The sequence below is a fragment of the Tamandua tetradactyla genome, chromosome 16 (genome assembly GCF_023851605.1).
Source record: "Tamandua tetradactyla isolate mTamTet1 chromosome 16, mTamTet1.pri, whole genome shotgun sequence".
Classification (NCBI taxonomy): Eukaryota; Metazoa; Chordata; class Mammalia; order Pilosa; family Myrmecophagidae; genus Tamandua; species Tamandua tetradactyla.
In genome coordinates this window covers 12014627-12039857 of record NC_135342.1, presented here as the reverse complement: position 1 = coordinate 12039857, position 25231 = coordinate 12014627, and the positions used below count along the sequence as shown (strand labels likewise).

The following is a 25231-nucleotide window of genomic DNA, read 5'->3' as shown; positions in this document are numbered from 1 at the left end:
TCCGAGGCGGGGCCCCACCCCCTGCCCCCATCGGGAGCCGAGGCCGCGCGGGTTCGTGAGCGGCAGCCTGGTGCGCGCGCGGGGCCGGCGGTAGAGCTAGACAGACGCGGTCGTTGCCGGAGTCGAATCCGAAGAAGAAGCCCCTACTACTGAGGGGCTGCCGCAGCCCCCGCGAGGCCCCGGACCGACGCCAGGCCGAGGAGGGCGCCGCGCGGCGGGTGAGTGACTGGCCTTATCGGGAGCGGGGCTGCTACCCACAAGGCCCTGCGGTGGGCCCTAGCCCCTTTTCCTGCGGCCGGGCCCTCTTCCCGCGCCCTCGGCTCAGCGCTTTGGTGCACCTCTTACCTAAAGTCCTCTGGTCGCTTGGGCCCCCTTCCCACGGCCCCCTTCCCATAGCCCTCCGCGGTCCCCTACCTACAGATCTTTGCGGTGTTGCCTTTTTTCCTTTCTGGCCTTTCCGCAGCGTCCTAGACCCTTACCCATAATTCCTTTCGCCTTTGAAGGCTGAGACCCATTACCCACAAGCCCCTACCTTGATAGGTTTGCTATTTACGGTTCTCTCCCTTTGATCGGAGACTTCTACTTCCAAGATCTGTGCGCGACCCCTGCTCGGTAAATTGTCCCCCACGGTACAGACCACCAGGCACCATTGCTCTGCTCTTTCTTCGTCAGGGTCCTTGATTTCCCTACAAGCCCCTTGCTAGGGAACTTGTCTACTCAGAAACCCTTTTCCAGTCCTTGTTTCCCTTAGTGGCCTCATCCCCAATCCCCTGCCCTCCTCCTCCCAAGAACTTGCTTTCTCATTCGGATTTATTATTTATTTATTTTTTGCATGATCAGGCACCAGAAATCGAACCCGGGTCTCTGGCATGGCAGGCGAGAATTCTGCCACTGAGCCGCCATTGCCTGCCCTCTCATTCGGATTTACTCCTTTTTCCCTGTGACATGAAAACCCAGTGTTCTGTTTTCCTCTTTTTCTTGAGAGTTAAAACCTATCCTAACTTAGGGCCTTCTTGCTTCTACCCTCAGACCTGGCAAGATGACCCAGTTCTTGCCGCCCAACCTTCTGGCCCTGTTTGCTCCACGTGACCCCATCCCGTACCTGCCACCCTTGGAGAAACTGCCACATGAGAAGCACCACAATCAGCCATACTGTGGCATTGCACCCTACATCCGAGAGTTTGAGGTGAGTTCACTGCTGGGATAAGGAGTGGTTTAGGTTTTGGGGAGGTCATTGGGCTGGACTTAGGAATCCAGTCAGGCCATTTTCGAGCTGGTGCCTTATTCTTTCTTCTGTGTCCCTGTCTTAAAATGGGGTTGATAATATGTCCCTTCTAGGGTTAGTGTGAAAGTTCAGCAAGTAGTAGACTTTTACACCCAGGATTTATCAGTAGGTGACCTTGGGCAAGTGGTGTATCCTCCTACTGCCTTGATTTTTTCATTTTTAGCAAGAGGGCAATAGTATTTTCCTCATAAGAGTGACAGAGAATTAAATGGCAAAACTTAGTGTCATAGGGCTTGACACCAAGCAGTCAGCAATGTTAGCATTTGAATTGTAGTTACTGATTTTATCATTAATAGCATGACATTCACAAAGACTTAGACCAGTGCTTAAGGCCACAGGCTTGGGAATTTCAGCTCTGTACCTCCAGGTTAAACCTGAATATGTGACTTAAGCTTCTGGACATCAGTTTTTTCGTTCAAAAGATTGGGATAACAATACTCATCTTTTAAGGTGCATCGAACCACACTTGAGAAATAGTGGTACACAGCCTGAAGTCATAAGAAGAAAGTTCTGGCACTGGGTGGTTGGGCTGGGAATTCTCATCCTTGTGGGAAAGGGCAGCTGGAGGTAGAGAGAGTTTTAGAGCAGCGGTTCATAAGATGATAGGACAGTTGCATCTTTAGTGGAAATTGCCACCTTCAGTGAAATGGTACTTGGGAAATGCTGTTGGTCAATTAAGCAACTTTAATGGATACGGTCAGTGGCTCCCATTGATGATACTGGTTATGTGTCATTTAATGAGTGTTTGGGGAGACTCTGACAGACTCCTCTCAGGTGGTATCCATTTGTTTGCCTCTGGACCCTGCACGGTCTGATCCTTTTGCTTCAAGCCTGGTCCTGCTTCTTGGCGTCCATAAAGAAGGGCCCTCTCATCACTCCACAGAGCAGCCTTTGGCACTCTGCGCACTTCGGAATGATGCTTGGGGGCTGTGAGATGCAGGATGTTCCCCAAAATGGGAGATGACATTCTGTTCTTAAGTTTGATGTCATCTGTGGCAGTGCTTCTTAAATTATCTGTGATGGACAGAGTTTTTCTATTTCCAATCTGTTGCAGGTTAATCATTTTATAAATACAATACGATTATTTTCATTTTTGTAGTACATTTTTAAATGAAGCACATACACAATACAGGATCAAATTTTTATTACTAGGTTTTCCTTGGTCAGATTGCTATAGAAGTTTCTAAGTACCTTTAGTTTCTGTACCTCTTGTTACAGACAGTAGGTTTGTGGACTAGCACTGGTCTGTGGCTCACTCTAAATCTGTGCCATTCCCCTGCTCCCACCATGGCATGTGAACTGTCCCATGTTTGTTTGTTTGTGTAGGTGGGAGTGTTGAGGTCCTCATTTCCTTGGGGGTTGTCCTTTGTGTCTTCTTCCTCATCCCTCTCACCCTGTCACCTCTCTTGCTCTCAGGACCCTCGAGATGCTCCTCCCCCAACTCGAGCAGAAACCCGGGAGGAACGCATGGAGAGGAAGGTATGCCATTTTTGCCTTCTGCACCCATTTCCTTTTGCCACTTTCTCCTCGATGGTTCATGACACGTGGCACTTCCTTCTGCATTCACTTTTCTATCTTCCCCTTTCTCCCAACAGAGACGGGAAAAGATTGAGCGGCGACAGCAAGAAGTGGAGACTGAGCTAAAGATGTGTAAGTCTCTCCTCCTCTCCTCACTTCTCCTCCAAATCCTCTTGTGTTCTTTTTCCCCTACCCTCCACTCTGGGAAAGTGGAGTTGATAGTTCGTTTATTTAGTCCTACCACTTGGCAAGCGCTGGGTTTGGCTTAGGGCATTTACGTGGAACAGTGTGGGGTAAGGGTTGACAGGAGGACAACCTCATATTCCTCAGACCTAACCTTCTGGGTAGGACCTGTTTGGAGGGACTAACAGCCCAGAGGGAGCTCACAGCCTCAGTCAGGGAGGCACAGACTTGTGAGTCATTCTTGGCTCCACCCTTAACTCCAAGACCTTTGTGCTAGGGGTGTTCGGTCCCCTCTAGGTACAGGGGGATTGGAGTGATATACAGCATGTTGTTGCCATTAAGCAAACTCACAAAAAGGTCAAATATCAACCCCAGCTCACCCTTTACCATTAAAGTGAGGACTTGGCAGTCAGAAGACCTGTGCTTTCCTCCAGACCTCAGAGGTTTTGGTCGGTCACTTCACTTATTCACTTATTCCTTATTCTGTGGAGTAGTGGGTTTCCTCAGGGAAAATGCCCTCCAGCTGAGCTCTCTGAATCCTGACTCTCATTCATGTTCATCCACCTTGGTTCCTTTCTCAGTTATATCAGAGCCATCTTGGGCTCACCATCCAAACCCCAATCAGGATTTCTTCCCACCTACCTGGTCCCCTCTGGATGTTTTCTTCCCTGGGATCTCACCCCATTATCCATCATGACCTCAATTTTTACCACCCGTTTTCTTTGTTGTTGCTTTTTTATTGTAAATGTTATTTTTAGAGCAGCTTTAGGTTTACCGAAAAGTTTCTTGGAAAGTACAGAATTCCCATAGAGCCCTCTTCTGCTGCACACAATTTCCCCTATTAATATCTTGCATTAGTGTGGAGCATTTATTAAAACTGATGAACTAATATTGAGAAATTATGAATAAAGTCTTGTAGTTTACAAGTCACTTTTTGTATTGTACAGTTGAGAATGCATAATTTACCCCTATTGACCATTACAGTATCTTAAGGAGTGGTTTCACCATCGTAAAAATCTGTCTCATAGTTTTGACTTTTCTATAATGTCATATAATTGGAATTATGTAGCATGTAGCCTTTTCAGGGAAGCTTCTATAATTTAGTAATGTACCTTTAAGTCTCTTCCATGTCTTCTTGTGGCTTGATAGCTCCATATCTTTTTATTACTGAATAATATTCTATTGTATGGATGTGGCTTGTTTATCCATTTACCCTTTGAAGGACATTTTGGTTATTTCCAATTTTTGGCAATTATGAGTAATGGTGCTATAAACATAGTGTAGGTTTTTGCGTGGATATAAATTTTCAACTTCTTTGAGCAAATATCCAGGAGCCCAATTGCTGGGTCATGTGGGAAGCCTATGTTTAGCTTTGTAAGAAACTGCCAAATTGTCTTCCAAAGTGGCAGCATGATTCTGTGTCCCATCCAGCCAAGTGAGCCAGCGAGCGAGCGTTCCTGCTGCTCTGCATTCTTGCTGGTGTTTGGTAGTGTTGCTTTCGGGATGTTAGCCGTTGGAGATAGGTGTGCAGTGGCATCCTGCTTTCGTTTTAATTTACGATTCCCTGATGACTTAGGACGTTGGGCATCTTGTCAGATGCTTCGTTGCCATCTGTATTATCTTTGAAAAAGTGTCTGTTTAGCTCTAATGCCGTTTTTAATTGTTGCATTTTACTGAGTGTTGAGAGGTTTAGGTGTATTTTGGGTGGAAGTCCTTGGCCATATGTGTGTTTTGCGCATATCCCCCTCTCCCAGTCCCCAGTTTGTGTTTTGTCTTTTCATTTTCTCAACAGTGTCCTCCACAGAGCAGAAGTTTCTGATTTTAATGTAGTTCAACTTATTTTTTCTTTCATTGATTGTGCTTTTGGGGTATCTAAGACGTTGATTTTTAGCATCTTTTTTTTTTTTTTTTTTTTTAGCCTTTCCACCAGCTTGTTACCAAGACCTGGCCCTGCTGCTCTCTGAATATCAATTATCTGATCCTTTTCTCCATATTCACCACCACCCAGGCCGTCCCTTGGCTAGAACACACAGTGACAATGTAACTGGTTTACTTATATGCCCCCCCACCTCCACCCCTGTCTATTGTGGGTCTTTTTTTTTTTTTTTAACTTTCCACTTTGAAATAATTTCAAATCTATAGGATAGTTACAAAAACAATACAAATCCCATACAGAGAACTCCCAACACCCGCACCCTACCTCCAGACATACAGATCCACCAACTCCGACATTTTGCCATCTTTGCCACATCATTCTGTCTTATCATCTGTCTGTTTTCTGAGTGTTTGAGAGCAGGTTGTTCACGTCATAAACCTTGGACACATAATACTTATATGTGCCTTTCATATGAACGATAATGGTTAAGTGATCAAGTTGACGAAATTTGGCATTGATGCAGCTCAAATTCTGTATTCCAATTTTTTTATGTCCCAATAATATCCTTTTGAGTCTTTTCTCCTCCATTTTTAGATCCCATGCAGTATCATGAGTGGCATTTAATTGACATTTTAAATTATGTGGAAACACATATACAACATAAATCTTCTCATTCCAGCTCCTCCAGTGTTTTTTCTTGCACCATGCTTCCCTTCTCACTCTTGCTGTAGCCACACTGGGTTCCTTTCTGTGCTTCAAACTTGACTGCAGTTTTTTCTCCTGTCATTGGGCCTTGTCTCAAGCAGTGTCCCCCCACCCTCCCCAAAATCTCGAATACTGCCCTAACTGATGCTTAACTGTCTTTGTAATCTCAAAGCCTGTCTGACTTCTGGGTCTGATTGGGCCCTGGGTCCTACTGCAGATTGGTTGGTCACTTGTGTCTGCAGAGATTGATTGTTGAATATCCCCCTGTGCCGTGGGTTCCCACTTGCTCCTTGAGTGCAGGGTTTGGATGGGATTTGCTTATCATTGTGGCCCTTGCTCCTAATGTAGGGCCTGACACAGAATTGTTGGTAACGGTGAGTTTGGAAGCTCTTCAGCTCTGCTGCCAGAACAGAGGCCTTGTCATCTGACCCATGTGGTTTAGACCCTGGCTCTGCCATTTACTAACCATGAGGTCTTGGGCTAGTCACTTCTCCCTTGGAAGTTATTTTCCACACTTGGAAAATGGAATCCTGATAAGTTAAATGACACTGTGAAGATGTATGTAGTTAGTTCACCCAGATAATTTCCCTGTCAGATCAGCCTCCTTCCATGCTGTGAGGAGTACAGTGGTGAGAGAGAGTCAACCTGTTGATATAGTGCATGCTCCCACCCGAGGCCCTGCTTTTACACTGCGGTTTCAGATGTCCAGAGGAGGCCTGAAGTGAAGAAAGCTGTCTTTGCTTAATCAACTCTTTTCCAAGTTTATAGTACTTACAGTAATTGTGTAGGTTCAGCCTTGAGTCTAGGTGACCTTGAGCAGGTGACTTCTCTCTGATCCTCTGTTCTCTGTAAATTAGGGATGGTGCCACTGACAGGTTTGTCACAAGGACTGAGATAGTGCAGATAAAAGCATGGAGCATGGGTGCCCCTCCTGAAACTTTGGAGGTGGACTGGGTTCTAGGTAGGGCAGGTGTTTAATAGGTCTCAGGAGATGTTCGTGGGTTGGCCATTTTTCTGCTGGCCTTACTTCCAGAATACTGAGGAACAGGGCTGACTCAAAATCCAAGCACTCCCTAACAAGTCCGGGCCACTATCATCTTCAGCTACCCTGGCTTGACTAACAGCAGCCAAAGGGACCCCTGTCAAATCCAACTCAAAAGTCTCATCACATTTACACTCAAAACCTTCGTGTAGTTCTTGTTTCAGAGTAATGGTCACAGCCCTTGGAGTGGTTCCCAGAGCACCCTCCCGTTCCACTCCATCCCCCACCTCCGCTGCCCCCAGTGATCTAGCCCTTGGGACCTCTCTGACCTCACCTGCCTGTGCCCCCCCCCCCCCCATGCTCCTCTTCAGCCACATTGGCCTCTTGGCTTCCTGCCTCCTCTCTCTGGAAGGTTCTTCCCACAAACTGCAGGGCTTGCACCCCCTTCAGGTTTTCAGTCAAATGTCATCGTCTTTCCAAAGTCTTTCCTGACTCCCCCATTTTAAAGAATTTTTTTTTTTTTTGCATGGGCAGGCTCTGGGAATCAAACCGGGTCTCCGGCACAGTAGGCGAGAATTCTGCCACTGAGCCACTGTTGCCCACCCCTCCATTTTAAATCAACTTTTCTCCCCATCCTTCTGTTGTCATTTGATGTAGTGATACAATTTACTCATCATGTTTAATGTCAGTCTCCCAAGTTGCTGTGTAGGCTCTACAAGGGTAAGGGTCTTTGCTTTGCACTTTAACCCTGATATCTACACTAGGTACTTAAGTAAATATTTAATGAATGAGTGAATGAGAGCTGCACTGTCTGTCGAGAGATCTGGGTGCCGAAAAGTACAGCCCAGATAGCCGAGGTATGTCTAAGAAACTGGGGAGCACAAAGGTGTAGTGTTTTTGAAGGTTAGCATTGGTCCCTAAAGAGTTCATCCCTTATAATTAAAGCTTCTGCCTTTTAAGAAATTTCTTGAAGTCATTTTGAACTTAGTTTATGTTTGCTGCAAACCCAGCAATCTTTCAGCTTTGTTTCTCTGACTACTGGCATAGCCTAAAACATGCCTGAGTACCCAGAGGATGGGACGATAGTTGAGGATGCCTGGATTCTGGGGCTAGGCTAGAATTGAAAGCTTTGCTTGGCCTCTTTGCTACTTTCAGACTTCCTTTTCCATGCCTTAGGCTCTGGTTTGGTTTTTGTTTTCATCTACGAAATGGTGATAAATAACTCAGCATTCAGTATAGTGTCCTGGCAGTATTATGTGTCCAGTAAACTGTTACTGTTCTTACATGCTCTCAGATATGACAGGTCCTTCTGAGGGATGACAGTTGTGCCATGAAAGATCTGTCTCCTGTGCATCGGGCAGAGTGCTTAGGGCCCCAGCAGAAGGAAAGGACCATTGTCCTGTGTGTCAGGACTACCATGCCAGGTGGAAGAGGCTTATTTCCTGGCCTGACCTGTTAGAATCCCCCACGGAGATTTTTTTTTTATTATTATTATTAATTTTTAAATTTAAAAAAAAAGGACAAGAAAGAAACACAAACATTCTTAACATATGATTATCCCATTCTACATATATAATCAATAATTCACAATATCATCACATAGTTGCATATTCATCATCATGATCATTTCTTAGAACATTTGCATCAATTCAGAAAAAGAAATAAAAAGACAACGGAAAAAATTCATACGTACCATACCTTTTAACCCTCCCTTTCGTTGATCACTAGCATTTCAATCTGTTTAACATTTGTTCCCCCTATTATTTATTTTATTCCATATGTTGTACTCATCTGTTGATAAGGTAGGTAAAAGGAGCATCAGACACGAGGTTTTCACAATCACACAGTCACATTGTGAAAGCTTTATCATTATACAGTCATCTTCAAGAAACATGGCTACTGGAACACGGCTCTACATTTTCAGGCAGTTCCCTTCAGCCTCTCCATTACATCTTGACTAACAAGGTGATATCTACTTAATGCGTAAGAATAACCTCCAGGATAACCTCTTGACTCTGTTTGGAATCTCTCAGCCATTGACTCTTTATTTTGTCTCATTTCACTCTTCCCCCTTTTGGTCGAGAAGGTTTTCTTAATCCTTTGATGCTGAGTCTCAGCTCATTCTAGGATTACCGAGATGGTTTTTAAATAGATTTCTGAAAATTGTTATCCCTCAGTGGCCAGGTAGGACAGTTAGTTACTTGCCTGTGGTAGCCCCGGGAGTAAGAATGTGACCTGATGCCAGTCAGCCTCTTCATTTGTTCCATCCCTGGCCCTGGTTCCTTCTGGAGGCCACAAGAAAGAGGGACAAAAGCTCTTGGACAGGCATGCATTCCCCTCCCTGCTCCCAGGCAAACCCGAGGCTGCTACCACGTCCCCGGGTTGTAGTTGGAGGCTGTGTCCAGTGGGTGGCGGGGTGATCTCGGGTGTGAGGGAGGGATTAGAGGGCTGAAACTGCCCAACCACCTTAAATACCACCCCCAGCAGTGCGAGACCACCACTCTGTTGAAGGCAGCTCTGTGTCAGGGAAGCTAGGCTCAGGGGCATGACTAGAGTCACCAGATCACCAGTCGTTGTCCTCTAGTTGGGGGCCTGAAGCTTTTGGTTTGGTGGTCTCCCTCAGTTCTCTTTCTGTCTTTATCTTCTTGGCTGCTGCCCATCTGTCTGTGAGAATCTGTCCTGCTACATGAGACCATTGCTATATCTGTTTACAGATGCTCTTCTTCCCTCACAGGGGACCCCCACAATGACCCCAATGCTCAGGGTGATGCCTTCAAGACTCTCTTTGTGGCAAGAGTGGTAAGTGTCCCCTTTCCGCCACTTATCCTGGAGCCCCAGGGGAGCCTAGAATCCTGGGCTGGGGAGAACCTGGGTTCTGGGACAAAGGACAACCAACTAGGTCCCAGGGAATGTTCTCAGGGCTTTGGGACCTTTCCTGTCTCCCACTTAACTTCCTCTCTGTCTCCCTGTAGAACTATGATACAACAGAATCCAAGCTCCGGAGAGAGTTCGAGGTGTATGGACCCATCAAAAGAGTGAGTAGGCTGGGGCAGTGGTTGCTTGGATAGGTGTGCCCTAAGAGAGAGGCAATGCCTGGGCTCCCAGCCCAGAGGACACATCCCTCATTTCAGGGCTTGGAGTTCATTGCCTGGGGTTAGATCATGACTGTATATTCATGCAACAAATGTTGTGGAGCAGAAGTGCAAGTAATGATTGCTGGCTGGTCATTTAGAGCAGGGATTGGCCAACTGCAAATTTACAATCTGTAAATAAAGTTTTATTTGCACATAGCCACGCCCATTTATTTATATGTTATCTGTGGCTGCTTTTGCATTTGGAGGCAGAGTTGAGTGATTTCTGCAGAGACCTTATGGCCCTCCAAACCAGGAACGTTCCTCTCTGGTCCTCTACAAAACACATATACTGACCGTTTTAGAACAAGACTTTACTTTTGACGTTTTCTCATGTAATTTATAAATCACTTGAATGCACTGTTTCTCATTTCCTCGTCTTTTAATTGGGAAGATCTTCTGCCTCATTGGGTGAGAGTGAGGGTGTGAGGTCATCGTGCACATAGCCATTTATCCTGGAGCCAAATGTTTATCTGTGGGCCCATGCTGGAGCCTTGACCCTGAGGCTATTCCCAGAGGTGTCCCCTGATCCCGCTTCAGGTCATTTTGGACTCTGGAATTTTGGAGGCTTCAATGTCCCAGGGTCTGAGCCCTAAGACCGCATGCCCTCAGTCCAGGCCAGTTGAGCTATGGACTTATCACACCTGAGCTGGTAGTCATGTGGATGGAGAACTGGCCATTCTTTGGGGACCAACTAGAATGCTCTTATTTCCCAGCAGCCTGACCTGCTTCATTCTTATCCTTTCTGCCCCAGTGACTCTGCCTAGACCATTATTTGGGCTTCTAGTCAACCCCCGGAGGGGGACCTCCTGAGGGGTCCTCTAACATGCTGTTTTTTTTTCCCTGTACACAACCGCACACTCAGATCCTTGACCATCTGCTCTGCCTACCTCTGCCGCCTTAGATAACTCCAACCCTCTGCTCCCCTTGGTGTCACCCACATAGCAGGGCACATCCCCAAAAGACTTCTCACTCTCGCAGGCCTCTCTGAAGGTTTTCCTTTCCCGTAGAACACCGCCTCCTTTGGCCTTTTATGTTCCCTCTGTCCCCTCACTCCCTGTGCCCTGGCTTAGCAGGCACTATGCACATTGCCCCCCCCACCCCCACCCTGTTCAAGAACCTTTGCAGCTCACCAGAGGCCGCTGCCCACCACCTGGCTTTGGGGCTCTTAATGGTCTAGCCCCTGCTCCTCTGTGGCCTTGTCTCCTGAGGATTCCCCATCATCCAGGTGTTTCCAGCTATGCGTAATTGCATCCCATGTCAAGCAAGCATGTTCTTCCTCTCACCTTGGCAGTTCCCTAGGGCATCCCTGTTTGTTCTCTGGGTCTTGGTATGGGTGCCATTTCCTCTAGAAAGTGTTCTCTGATGCCCTGAAATGGGGATTACTGTTCCTCTGGTTTCCACTATGCCCTTTGCTACCACCTTAAGGACAGAAATCACCCTGGGTTTGGAAGGAGAAGGAAAGGACCAGAGGTGCCTCCGTCCCGGGCATCTACCCAGTCGGGGCCTGCCTTGCAGCTGTGTTATTGACAGGGTAGGGTTTTCCTGCATCACAAAACTAACCTGCACTCCCTCCCCCTTCCTCTGGCTGCCCCACCAGATACACATGGTCTACAGTAAGCGGTCAGGGAAGCCCCGAGGGTACGCCTTCATCGAGTATGAGCACGAGCGAGACATGCACTGTGAGTACCACCCACCTCAGTCCTGCCCTCTGTCCCTCTCTCATTTCTCTGCTGCCCAGCCCCTTCCCATTGTCTGTCCCTGTCCCCCACCCTGCTGAACCTGACATTAGCAATGTCTCTTCTCCTCCCTCTGTTTCTGATATATCTTTTTTTTTTTATATATGTGTTTTTAAAAAAACAAAAACCAAAATCCCTTACAACGTGTGTGTGTGTGTGAACCCAGGGAGGTAAGTGTCACACGTTGAACCTCAGGGGCAAGGAGGGAACTGGGTGGGGGCTGGGGCTAGCTGGAGGTGTGGGGAGGGGTCGGATTTTTGGGGAGCCTCTCCCCATTATTCCCCCCATTGGCGTTGTGGGTGGCCAACTAAGAATGAGGACTGGCCTTTGAACCTGCCCTCTCTTCCCCAGCAGAGCTGGGCTGGGCCACCCGACCCTCCGCCTCCCCACCCCTGGCTCCCCACCCTGTTCCTCAGTGGGCAGTGGGATGGTGGGCATGTTCAGTGCCCACTCCCATATTTCCATAGCCCCTTTTGAGGCTGCGACGGCGTCCACATGGGCAGGGATGGGTGGGTGGGGGTGGGCAGGGCTGCGGCGTGTCCAGGGGCCGCCGTATTAATTGACTGTTCTTATTGTCACTGCAGCCACCACGCAGCTGGCTTGCAGCTGATGCTTACGCTCCCCTTACAACACCTCAGTGTATGGTTGGTATAAGGGTTTGTATCATGGGTAAGATCACTCAGCACCGCACACCAGCCCAGCTTAGCCAGGCAGCTCAGGAGCAGTGAGGCTTCCCTCCTCCCACCCCCAGTCTCCCCCTCAATCTCCCCACACCCAAAACCCTTTCCTCATTGGGTGCCCTTTGCCCCTCCCATTCCCAGATCCATACGCTGTCTGATAATCTTGCTGGCCCTAGGAGGGAAGGATGAATCTGATGGGAAAGGCATCTGGCCACTCCAGTGAGGCACCATCCAACCCCTTTTCCCACCTAGCCTCAGGATGTCATGGCAAGGTGGCAGGGATATTGAAAGTGGGGTGCACGAGGGCTGGGGCTCCCCATGGAGCCCATGAGCCCTTCATTCCCTGCACACATACCACCCACCCCCAGGCCTTCTGCAGACTGTCACTGTGGTGGCCCTGGAGACTCTCGCTTCTAGATTTGGGGTGTTCTGTCCCCTTCCTGTCTTCCTAGTCAAGTTTTGAGGCCCCCCAACGGGGCTGGCTGTGGTGCCTGGCCTCTGTCCAGAGGTGATTAGGAGCTCCCAAAGTGCATGGGATTGGGGGTTGGAGTGGGAGGGCTCAAGAGACAGACTGCCACAGGCTGGAGATGTTGTGCACTTAAGATCCTTGCACCGTTTAGAACTTAAGAGAGGGAAAGAGAGAGAGAAGCCTAGAAGTACACACTTCACATTTTCTCTGTACTGTTCCTCCCGGGCTGGGCCTCTTCTGGGGTTTGGGATGCCGAACCAGAGCAGGGCTCCTTTGCTTGTCTGTTCCCGGTCCTGAAATTCCTTCCCCTTATCCCGCCTCTGAGTTCGGGGGCCAAGTGGCCCCTTCTCAGAGTACAGGCACACTCCATCTCCTGGACCCCAGTCTGTCCCCCACTGTGTGCCAGCCTTTGTGCTGGAGCAGCTGGTGGGAGGGAGCATGACACTCGGGGTGGAGGAATTCATCCCATAGATTGAGAGGGCAGAGCGGGTGCCTGCTGTAGCTTGGGCTTTACTGGGACTAGGTGAGGGCTGAGGGGTTTTCCCAGGCCTCCCCAGCCTTTTTAAATTCAAACAAGATAGCCCCAGGGCTTTCCAGCTCCCTGATTGGATGTTTAGTTCCAGCTCCCTTGCTTACAAGGCCTCCTTGGGGTCCACCACTTCCTCGGCCTGTCTCCAGGTGGTGCAGGAGATGTGGTTCCTCCCCCTCTCCATGGCTCCCTAGAACCCCCCATTTCCCCTTCCTGTAGCTTTAGCTGACCCTGTGGTGGTGGGCGTGGGGTCTGTGCGCGTGCTCAGGTAAGCTTGGGGGCTCCAGGTAAGCGGTCCCGTGTCCCCCTCCCGGGAAGCCCGCCTCCTCGCCAGGCCCCCAGGAGTTGCCGGGCCCCCCCCATCCCGCTCGGTTTGGACACCCGCAAGGCCAGCATCGGTAAATGGCACCTTTTTCTCTTCCTCTGGTTGTTATTGGGAGGGAGCGGGCTGGGGTGGGGTAGGGTATTGTGGTTGGTTGAGGAGAAGCCCCGAGGCCAGGGCTTGGGGGTGGGGAACAGACTTTGGACCTTCCCGATAGCCTCCCTGGGACAACAGGCCAGAGTACGGGGCAGCCTGCCCTGTTCTTTGCCCTGGCCAAGAGCAGGTCAGTGCCTGACCCCTCATCTCTACTCTTCACCTCCCCTAAAGATGCTCAGGCTGGGGCCCCGCTCTTGGCCCGTGCTGAGCTAGAGAGAGATGGGCTGGGCCCTGGGGCTGGGTAGCAGGGTCAGTCGTCTCAGGTAAGGCAGGGAGTTGTAGTAGCACCGCACGTTTCCCCAGGCCTCCCTCCACTTCTCCCTTCTCTCACCTGCTGTAGGGGCCCTTCCAGGCCCCCTGGGAGCACTTGGCCCTTTCTGCTCCCTGCCATTGCCCCAAAGATGTCTCCCATCCCCACTCCTCTGGTTCATTTTCTGTTCTGATGTCTGTTCTGATTACCCCCAATGCTCACCCCTTCCCCTCCCCCAAGAAAAAACACACAAAAAGAAATCCGGTGTTAACTGGGGTGTGGAGCAACCAGCCACTGGGCTCCTACCCCAGCACGATGTCTTAGGATGCATGCCTGGGGTTGTGGAGGAGACCCTCCCCACAGCAGAGTCCAGCATTAAGTTAACCTCCAGTTTCTTTGCAGCAACTTTGGCCGCCCTGGCGGGAGGGGGCTGCTCTGTCGTGGGGGTAGGAAGGGCCTATGGGCCCTGGGGGTTGGGGGTGGTGGTGGGTGTGTCAGTCCCCCCCATAATGAGTGGGGGGTGATGAGGACGCAGGCACAGAGATGGAGCAGGCCCCTCACCACACTGGGAGAGGGTTGGTCTGGCTGTCAGTTGTCTGGCTGTCTGGTGGGTGAGTGTGAGTGCATAGATCGGGGTATATGGGGTGGGGACCCTGCAGAGCAGGGCCCTGTCCTGACTAGAGGACCCTCTGGGGACTCTCCCACCCCCTACCCCCACATCTGTTGCAGCCGCTTACAAGCACGCAGACGGCAAGAAGATTGACGGCAGGAGGGTCCTTGTGGACGTGGAGAGGGGCCGGACTGTGAAGGGCTGGAGGCCCCGGAGGCTAGGTGAGTGCATCTGCCCGGACCTGGGCTTGGGCTCGGGCTCGGGCTCAGGGAAACTGGGCTTGGTGGCTTCATTCTCATCTCTCTTCTCTCCTGTCGGCTTCTGTTTGTCCTCTTACCAGCTCACTTGGCTGTGCTCGTGTTGTTCTCCCTCCAGCTCGTCCTCTTGTAGCCACTGTATACCTGGTGCCTGTCTTCTCACTTGGGTTACTGAGTAGTAACTAGAGTCCTGACTTGGGGAGTCCAGCCTGGAACCAAAAGCTGCCCTGAATTATTTATCTACCGGCTGATGTCCCCTTGTTCTGCCTCCTTTTTCTCATCTTGGAAAGTGCGGCTAACCTAGAGTTCACTGTGCTCTGTGTGAAACGCCCAGCTTGTGGTGTGGTGTCTGGCAGGCCTTGTAAACATCTCTTTTGTCCTGTTATACTCGGCTCCTACTTGTTCATTCATTCATTGATTCAACAAATAATTGACCATCAGCTGCCGCCCACCCACCCCACCCCACCCCCACCCCGGTTTCTAGTTGAGATCAAGATCTGGGCCCTGAGAACCTCCTTGTCATTCCCCCTCATCTTTGTCTCTTAACTGTCATTCACTGTCTCAGACCTTGCCTTGGTAGTGAGTGTCCGAAATACATTTGAGCTCCGTAAGTGCCTTTTGGAGCCCAAATACGTTCAGTGCTGGTAGGCCTCAGACGGTCCTGGTAGCTGGTCCTCAAAGTTGTCAGGAGTTAAGGCAGCTTCCTCTGACATCTCTGCATCTTGCTTCTGCTCCGTTCATGGTCTTTGCAGATTGGGCTTTTACATGTCTCCTTGCGCTGGCCCAGTGTGGCCTCCCACAGCTCCCCATTTTCTGTCCCATCCTGGGTGAATCTCCTCACTTGGGGTGGAGTCTCGTTGGTGCAGCTTGAGCATGAACCTGACCCTGAGGTCCTGCCTCAGAAACCTGCAAAAAAAAAAAACCTCTTCGGAGGGCAGGTGACGGCTCTGAGAGATATTTCCTGTGCACACCACCCACATGGAGTCCGCACACTCTACTCTTGGTTTCATCTCCAGTCTTCCACTCTCACTCTTGATATGCTTGTGCATGGGAGACCACACACCTATCTCCTGAGTCTCTGGACTTAATGTGCATAAACCCTTTCTGGTTTCTCTCAGGTGGAGTGGGTTCTTCATCGTTATTTCTTGTGCTGGTAGAGTCCTAGAATCCTCTCGTTCCACTGACTTTCAGACTTCTTGGTGATGTTAACCCAGTACATTTTGATCCAGTATATGTGTAAAAATAAATGAAAGCGAATTTTATGAAACGAAATTACTTTTCTTAAAGTTTTTTATTGTAACATATATATACCTCAAAATTTCTCGTTTTAACCACTTTCAGGTGTACAAGTCGGTAGTAACTATGTTTACAATACAGTGATTCAGTCACCACCATCCATTACTAAAACTTTTCATCACCCCAACAGAAACTCTGTACCCATTTTTATCTTTTCTAAATGCAGCGCATACTAGTGGTTTTTATTGTTGTTTTTTTTGTTTTTTAATATGTTGGTTGCAACTCACCAAATTGATGACACAGCTCGTTGATGGGTCTTGACCTGAGAGTTGACAGCACTAATCTGCCTGTACCTATGACATTTCCAAGACCCACTTCCTATTTGTATTTCTTCTAGAATGTCTGACAGGTGTCCAAGTAGGCTCTTTGATTTTTCACCCTCATTAATAACAGTTCCTTGTATGGAACTCAGATCTGCTTCCCTGTGACTTTCTGTAGGCAGTAAGACATTGAGGAGAGCTCGAGAAGGCTGTTTCTGGAGTCAGTCTGGAGTGACATCCCAGTTCTGCACCCTCTTAGTTGAATCTCCCAGAGCAGTTGACTTGATTGGAGTGTGCTTCTCCATCTGAGTGATGGGAGGATCATCTGCTGTTCGGGATGGTTCTTTATTCACCTGACAAATCCACACGTGCCTTTATATAGTAGATGCTGTCCTAGTGCATTGCAATCTGGTGGGTGAGGCAGGTCAGCACACCACCAGAATCGAAGTCTGTAAGTCCAGTAGGTTCTGGGAAGGAAATGTCTCTGATACTGTGATAGGTAGTCGAGGATTTGACTCAGCCTGGTGGGTCAGGGAAGGCTTGCTGAGAGTCGGCCTGTGGACTCATGGGGGCAGGGCACGCTGGCGGTCATCCTGGCAGACGTGCACAGCTGGAGGAAGGTGGGGGGGACTAGGAAATGAACAATTGCCTGAAACAGAAAAGAGACAGGGGCCCATGTTTGAAAGGTGAGGGCTTTTTCAGGCTTCTGGGGCCAGTTGAAGGCTTTTTTTTTTTTTTTAATTATTTATTAAAAAATAATTACAAGAAAGAAACACAAACACTCCCAACATATGTTCATTCCGCTCTACACATACACTCAGTAATTCACAATATCATCACATAGTTGGATATTCATCATCATCATCATTTCCCAGAACATTTGTATCAATTCAGAAAAAGAAATAAAAAGACAACAGGTGTAATCTAGGAATGCCTAGAGTGTATAAAAATGGTGAAATGTACAATGTACAAATTTTAAAAATGTTTTGGCATGAGGAAGAACAAAGAAATGTCATTATTGCAGGGTGCTGAAAATAGATGATAATTAATACTTTAAAATATCACCTTATGTGTGGGACTAAAGCAAAAAAATGTTTGTTACAAATTTTAGATTTTGACTAGAGCATTTCCTAATATAAATCATGTGGATAGTTTGATTGAATGTCATAAGTACTTGGCATCTCAGGTAGCACATGAGATTTTGTTGGTTTGTCCGGAGTGATTCCCTGATGAATCCCAGAATGATTTGATCAGTGACTGGAAAAGTATTTGCAAGCCCCCTTCGAGGAATGGTGAGAGATGGGAGAAATTCAGCTTCCCCAAGTTGAATTCTTGATATTCTCACAAGCAGTGTGAACAGCCAGAGCTATAGGCTGAGCCCCCAGTCTTGGGGTTTGTTCACATAAACCTTAACCCCACAAAGGATAGGTCAAGTCTACTTAAAATTTAGGCCTGAGAGTCACCCCCAAGAGAGCCTCTTTTGTTGCTCAGATGTGGCCCCTCTCTCCAGCCAACACGACGAGCAGTCTCACCACCCTCCCCCTCTCTGCATGGGACATGACTCCCAGGAGTGTGGACCTTCCTGGCAACGTGGGACAGAGATCCTGGAATGAGCTGAGACTCAGCATCAAGGGACTGAGAAAAACCCTAGAATGAGCTGAGAATTAACATCAAGGGATTGAGAGAAACTTCATGACCGAAAGTGGGAAGAGTAAAATGAGACAAAGTGTCAATGGCTGAGAGATTCCAAACAGAGTCGAGAAGTTATCCTGGAGGTTATTCTTACGCATTAAGTAGATACCACCTTGTTGTTCAAGATGTAGTGGAGAGGCTGGAGGGAATTGCCTGAAAATGCAGTGCTGTGTTCCAGTAGCCATGTTTCTTGATGATTGAACAATGATATAGCTTTCACAATGAGACTCTGTGAATGTGAAAACCTTATGTCTGATGCTCCCTTTAGCTACTATATCAACAGAAGAGTAGAACATAAATGGAATAAAAATAAATAATAGGGGGAACAAATGTTAAAATAAATTCAGTTTGAAATAGTGGTAAATGAAAGCAAGGGGTAAGGGGTATGGTATGTATAGTCTTTTTTTTTCTCTTCTCTATTATCATTTCTTTTTCTGTTGTCATTTTATTTCTTTTTCTAAATTGATGCAAAGGTACTAAGAAATGATGAATATGCAACTATGTGATGATATTAAGAATTACTGATTGTATATGTAGAATGGAATGATATCTAAATGTTTTGTTTGTTAATTTTTTTTAATTAATAAAAAAAGTTTAAAAAATAAAAATTATAGGAAAAAAAAAAGACAGCAGAAAAAGAAATAAAACGAAAACAGAAAAAAAAATTTTACATACCAAACCCCTTACCCCTCCCTTTCATTGATCACTAGCATTTCAAACTAAATTTATTTTAACATTTGTTCCCCCATTATTTATTTTTATTCCATATGTTCTACTCATCTGTTGACAAGGTAGATAAAAGGAGCATCAGACACAAGGTTTTCACAATCCTACACAGTCACATTGTGAAAGCTGTATCATTATACAATAATCAAGAAATATGGCTACTGGAACACAGCTCTGCATTTTCAGGCAGTTCCTCCAGCCTCTCCATTACATCTGGGATAACAATGTGATATCTACTTAATGCATAAGAATAACCTCCAGGATAACCTCCTGACTCTAGAATCTCTCAGCCATTGACACTTTGTCTCATTTCACTCTTACCCGTTTTGGTCAAGAAGGTTTTCTCAATCCCTTGATGCTGGGTCTCAGCTCATTCTAGAGTTTTTCTCAATCCCTTGATGCTGAATCTCAGCTCATTCTGGGATTTCTGTCCCATGTTGCCAGGAAGAGCCACACCCCTGGGGGTCATGTCCCATGTAGACAGGGAGGGTGGTGAGTTTGCTTGCTGTGTTGGCTGGAGAGAGAGGCCACATCTGAGCAACAAAAGAGGTTCTCTTGGGGGTGACCCTTAGGCCTAATTTTAAGTAGGCTTGACCTATCCCCTGTGGGGTTAAGTTTCATATGAACAAACCCCAAGACTGGGGGCTCAGCCTATAGCTTTGGTTGCCCACACTGCTTGTGAGAATATCAAGAATTCAACTTGGGGAAGTTGAATTTCCCCCGTTTTCACCATTCCCCGAAGGGGACTTTGCAAATACTTTTCTACTCACTAATCAAATCACTCTGGGATTCATCAGGGCATCACCTGGACAAACCAACAAAATCTCATGTCCTACCCAAAGTTCCATGTACTTAAGGTGTTCAACCAACTATCTACATAAGTTATATTAGGAAATGCACTAGTCAAAATATATATTTGTACCAAATAAACAGTTTTTGCTTTAGTCTCACACATAAATTGAAATTTTAAAATATTAATTACTATCTATTTTCAGCACACTGCAGTAATGACATTCTTTTGTTCTTCCTCATGCAAAAACATTTTTTAAATTTGTACATTTATTCACTATCATTATATACTTTAGGCATTCCTAGATTATAGCATCTCAATCTTTATCATCTATTTTTCTTTGTGATTTCATTTATGTCCCAGCCCTCCTCCCTCTATCATTCTGATATGCAGCTTCATTCAGTGTTTTAACATAATTGTATTACAGTTAGGTAGTATTGTGCTGTCCATTTCTGAGTTTTTATATTCAGTCCTGTTGTACAATCTGTATCCCTTCAGTTCCAGTTACCCAATATCTTACCCTATTTCCATCTCCTGATGGTCTCTGTTACCAACAAAATATTCCAAATTTATTCACTAATGTCAGTTCATATTAGTGAGTCCATACAGTATTTGTCCTTTTGTTTCTGGCTAATCTCATTCAGCATAATGTCCTTAAGGTCCATTCATGTTGTTACATACTTCATAACTTTATTCAGTCTTACAGTTGCATAATATTCCATCTTATGTATATGCCACAGTTTAGCCAACCATCTGTTGATGGACATTTTGACTGTTTCCGTCTCTTGGTAATTGTAAATAATGCTGCTATAAACATTGGTGTGCAAATGTCCGTTTGTGTCCTTGCCCTCATGTCCTTTGAGTAGAGACAGCATATAGATGGATCCTGTTTTTTAATCCATTCTGCCAGACTGTGTCTTTTGATTGGGGAGTTCAGTCCATTAACATTTAGGGTTATTACTCTTTGGGTAGTACTTTCCTCTACCATTTTGCCTTTTGTATTTTATATGTCATATCTAATTTTCCTTCTTTCTACACTCTTCTCCACACCTCTCTCTTCTGTCTTCTCGTATCTGTCTCTAGTGCTCCCTTTAGTATTCCTTGCACAGCTGGTCTGTTGGTCACAAATTCTCTCAGTGATTTTTTTGTCTGAAAATGTTTTAATTTCTCCCTCATTTTTGAAGGACAATTTTCCTGGATATAGAATTCCTGGTTGGCAGTTTTTCTCTTTTAATAATTTAAATATATCATCCCAGTGTCTTCTTACCTCCATGGTTTCTGCTGAGAGATCTATGCATAGTCTTATTGGGCTTCCCTTGTATATGATGGATTGCTTTTCTCTTGCTGCTTTCAAGACTCTCTTTCTCTTTGACCTCTGACATTCTGATTAGTAAATACCTTGGAGTACGTCTATTTGGATCTTTTCTCTTTGGGGTACGCTGCACTTCTTGGATCTGTAATTTTAAGTCTTTCATAAGAGTTGGGAAATTTTCAGTGATCATTTCCTCCATTAGTTTTTCTCCTCCTTTTCCCTTCTTTTCTCTTTCTGGGACACCCACAACACGTATATTCGTGCGCTTCATATTGTCTTTCAATTCCCTGAGTCCCTGCTCATATTTTTCCATTTTTTCCCCTATATTTTCTTTTTCTTTTTGGATTTCAGATGTTCCGTCCTCCAGTTCACTAATCCTATGTTCTGTCTCTCGAAATCTACCATTGTAGGTTTCCATTGTTTTTTTCATCTCTTCTACTGTGACTTTCATCCCCGTAAGTTCTGTGATTTGTTTTTTTAGACTTTCAATTTTTTCTTTTTGCTCATTCCTTGCCTTCTTTATATCCTCCCTCAGTTCATTGATTTGGGTTTTGATGAGGTTTTCCATGTCTGTTCGTACATTCTGAATTAATTGTTTCAGCTCCTGTAGCTCATTTGAATTGTTGGTTTGTTCCTTTAACTGGGCCATATGTTCAATTTTCCTGGTGTGATTTGTTATTTTTTGCTGGCGTTAAGGCAGTTAATTACCTTAATTAGTTTATTCTGGAGATTGCTTTCACTTCTTTTACCTAGGGTTTTCTTGCTGTATAAATTTGTTTGTCTGTTCTTTCACATTCAGTTCAGCTTTATCTGGTCCTCTAGCTTAGGTTTTGTTTAACAGAGAATTTTTCAGTTCTTGTTTTCTTGTTTCTTGCCCTGCTTGTATGGTGCCTTTTTCCCTCCAGCCTTAGGAGGGTCTACTTAGGTATTATAGACCCCAGCCGGATTTTCCCAGACCAAACTGGCCTCCTGTCAGGAGGCAAGAATCACCTCCGTTGGTTTTCCCTGAGGGTGAGACCCAGCAGGTTGAAAGACTTTCCTGTGAAGTCTCTGGACTCTGTTTTTCTTATCTTGCCCAGTATGTGGTGCTTGTCTTCCTGCAAGTCCCACCAACATAAGATGATGAGGTACCTTTAACTTTGGCAGACTCTCCCTGCTGGGGGTATGGTGGAGACAGAGGAGAGGTTGTAGGCTGGTTTTAATGGCTTCAAATTTCCAAACCCTGGGGGTCTGAATTCCTTGAGGGAGGGATTCCCCCTGAGTTGGGCTTCACCCCTCCCCTGGGGAAGGCACAGGCTCCAGACAAGCTCCCACATGATCTCGCTTCTGCCTATGCCTGGGGCAGTTGCAGCCTGAGAAGTCCTGCTGCTATATCCAAAGGCAGTGAAGCCTTTGTAGAAACACAGCCACAAAAACCTCTGTTTCTTTCTTTTTTTTTTTTTATTTTTTTTAAATTTTTTCTTTTTTCTGTCAGCCCTGCCCCCTAGGCGCTGGGGCAAAAATGAGCAACCTCTGCTTTGATCGGGTTCACCTGAGCTGGGGGCCTATTTTTAATAGTTAGAATTTGTTAATTAATTCCACAATTGGCCTTTGATTGTGCTCAGTCCCTGCTGCTGGTAACGTCCTTTCCTTTCCCCTCTGGGAAGCAGCCTGTGGCGGAGGGGTGCCGGCCGCTGCAGCTTTGGGAACTCACGGTTCTGTGGGGGCTCGCAGCTGGTCCAGACTGGGGTGCGCTGTGTGCCCGGTCACTAAGGTGGTCCCAGGAGCTGTTCTGTACTGTTTCTGATTATTTAGTAGTTGTTTTGGAGGACAAACTAAAATGTGCACATTGTTAAGCCGCCATCATCTTGACCCATTGAAGGTTTTCGAGCAGGCGATGTTTTCAGTCGGAAAGATGATGGTGGTGCAGGTTTGCGTGAGGAAGGGCATGACTGGAAGGGAGGCTGCAGCCAGGGCTGTGGTGGAGTGCTGTCACGGTGCGGCACTGAACAACGCTGAGTTGCATGTCCTCCTCTTCACTTCGGGTAGGGAGCACGTTTTGGAAGGAGTAGTACATTGTTCAGACTTTGAGCTTCGGGATCAAACTTGGATTCTAATTACAATAGTTATTTTCCTACCCTAGCACCTTGAGGAAGTCACTTACTCTGTAAAATGTGGTTGTCATGTCGACAATAACACATGTTAACTGAAAGACAGAAAGGAGATTAGAGGTTACCAGGGGCAGTGTAAAAGGAATACTTAGTGGAAACAGTGTTTCTCTTTGGGGCGATGGGGAAGTTTAGGTAATGGATGGTGGTGGTAGAAGCACAACATTGTGGCTGTAACTAATGCCACTTAATTATATATTTAAAAATGGTTAGGATGGGGGGATTCAAGAGTAGTTCAGTGGAAGAATTCTCACCTGCATGCGGGAGACCCGGGTTCAATTTCTGGTCCGTGTGCCACTACCCTACCCCACCCCACAAAAATGGTTCAACAAATGATGCTGGAATAATAGGATAGTCACATGATAAAAGAGTGAAATGACCCCTATATAGAAAAAGAAAAGGCTTAGGATGCCAAATTTTGTTATGTAGATATGATCACAATTTTAAAAATATATATTTGAGAGAGAAAACATGTACACTTATCATCCCAGAACTTGGCCCTCCTAGATGCCCAGCAAGGGTGGTTGATTTCTTTTCCTTTGCTCCTTGATAGCCCTCATTTCCACTGCTCAGTTCCCTGTCCAAGTTGACCCTCTGTCTGTCTCCCTCTCCCGTTAGGAGGTGGCCTGGGCGGTACCAGGAGAGGTGGGGCTGATGTGAACATCCGGCATTCAGGCCGTGATGATACTTCCCGCTATGATGAGAGGTAAGAACTGGGCATCTGGGGTCCTGGGATGGGGGGCGGTGACCTGGGGGAGCTTACCGCAAACCTCTGCCCACCTCATCCAGGCCCGGCCCCTCCCCGCTTCCCCACAGGGACCGAGACCGGGACCGTGAGCGGGAGCGCAGGGAGCGAAGCCGAGAGCGGGACAAGGAGCGGGAACGGCGCCGCTCCCGCTCCCGGGACCGGCGGAGGCGCTCACGGAGTCGCGACAAGGAGGAGAGGCGGCGCTCCAGGGAGCGTAGCAAGGACAAGGACCGGGAACGAAAGCGGCGAAGCAGCCGGAGTCGTGAACGAGCGCGGCGGGAGCGGGAGCGCAAGGAGGAGCTGCGTGGAGGCGGAGGCGGAGGCGACATGGCGGAGCCCTCTGAGGCCGGTGATGCTCCTCCTGACGATGGGCCACCTGGGGAGCTCGGTCCTGACGGCCCTGATGGTCCAGAAGAAAAGGGCCGGGATCGTGACCGGGAACGACGTCGGAGCCACCGGAGTGAGCGTGAGCGGCGCCGGGACCGTGACCGTGACCGGGATCGCGAACACAAGCGGGGGGAGCGGGGTAGTGAGCGGGGCAGGGACGAGGCCCGAGGTGGGGGTGGCGGTGGCCAGGACAACGGGCTGGAGGGTCTGGGCAATGATGGCCGAGACATGTATATGGAGCCTGAGGCAGGGGACGGGTATCTTGCTCCAGAGAACGGGTATTTGATGGAAGCTGCACCAGAGTGAAGAGGTCCTGTCTACCTACTTTGTTTGGACGTGTCCCTATCCACCCCATGCTGTCATCCTCTTCCCCCAACTCCTATTGGCCACTTAAGTTTGCCAGCCAAGAGTAGGAGTCTCATTATTTGTTCTGACCCCTTGGAATTAAAAATAAACTTAATTTCTTGTTGGTAGTGGCCATCTTGTTTTTTTCTTGACTCTTAGTATCTACTTGATACTCACTTTGGCGACTGCTCCTTTGTGTATCCTTTCCAGCGCATGCTGAGAACCTGAGCGGCATGACCTAAGTCTGAGGCTGCCCTCAGTATCAGCAGGGCTATTAGACAGGATGGGGAGCCCTCTGCATGGGTCCCTGGGGCCCTTTCCATTTTCACCTGTTTCTTCAACATGTTCATTGTGGGGCTGTTCATACCCCTGCATTGGTTGGGGTTGCGGAAGGCATGGGATTACTGGAAGTGGATTAGATTACTGGGGGAAGCTTCAACTTTGTTTGAGAGAGAAGTTGTTATTTTGAGTTGGGGAGGAGGAAAAAGGGATGAGGAAATGAAATATGAAAGCAAGATAGATGGATAAGATTTGCATAGAACAGAATGGTGGACCAGGGCAAAGATGGAAAAGAGTGCTTAGAGTACATGATAACGTTACATTTGCATTTATACTTAAGGCTTATTCAAATGATAATGAAAGATTAACAAATAGAAACTGGGAAGAGGGTCATCAGCAATAGAAATTTCAAATTTCTGGACAAAAAAATGGCGAGAGCACATAAGTCTGCTCTTAAGTGTGGTGGGGCTACCACTGAGAAGAAAACCAGTCAGACTTGCAGAATCCTAGAGAAGCTCTCCTGGTATAACAAAGGGAGGACCATGAAACTTAATCTG

The 25231-nt window shown here is 47.2% G+C and overlaps 1 protein-coding gene across 4 annotated transcripts; it reads left to right on the top strand.

Annotated features, from left to right (window-relative positions):
- Positions 1–24528, top strand: SNRNP70 (small nuclear ribonucleoprotein U1 subunit 70). Of its 4 annotated transcripts, XM_077131204.1 has the most exons (11): positions 3–218; positions 1030–1186; positions 2702–2764; positions 2881–2935; positions 9284–9348; positions 9522–9584; positions 11281–11362; positions 14555–14656; positions 23534–23621; positions 23705–24129; positions 24322–24528. In XM_077131204.1, the coding sequence occupies exons 2-11, from the start codon at positions 1040–1042 to the stop codon at positions 24354–24356; spliced, it is 1125 nt and encodes a 374-aa protein (XP_076987319.1). In that variant the 5' UTR covers positions 3–218; positions 1030–1039; the 3' UTR covers positions 24357–24528. The 4 variants fall into 4 exon arrangements, with proteins under 4 accessions (XP_076987318.1, XP_076987319.1, XP_076987316.1 ...); XM_077131203.1 differs by having other exon boundaries at positions 1–218; positions 23732–24528; XM_077131201.1 differs by having other exon boundaries at positions 23705–24528.
- The last annotated feature ends 703 nt before the right edge of the window (positions 24529–25231 follow it).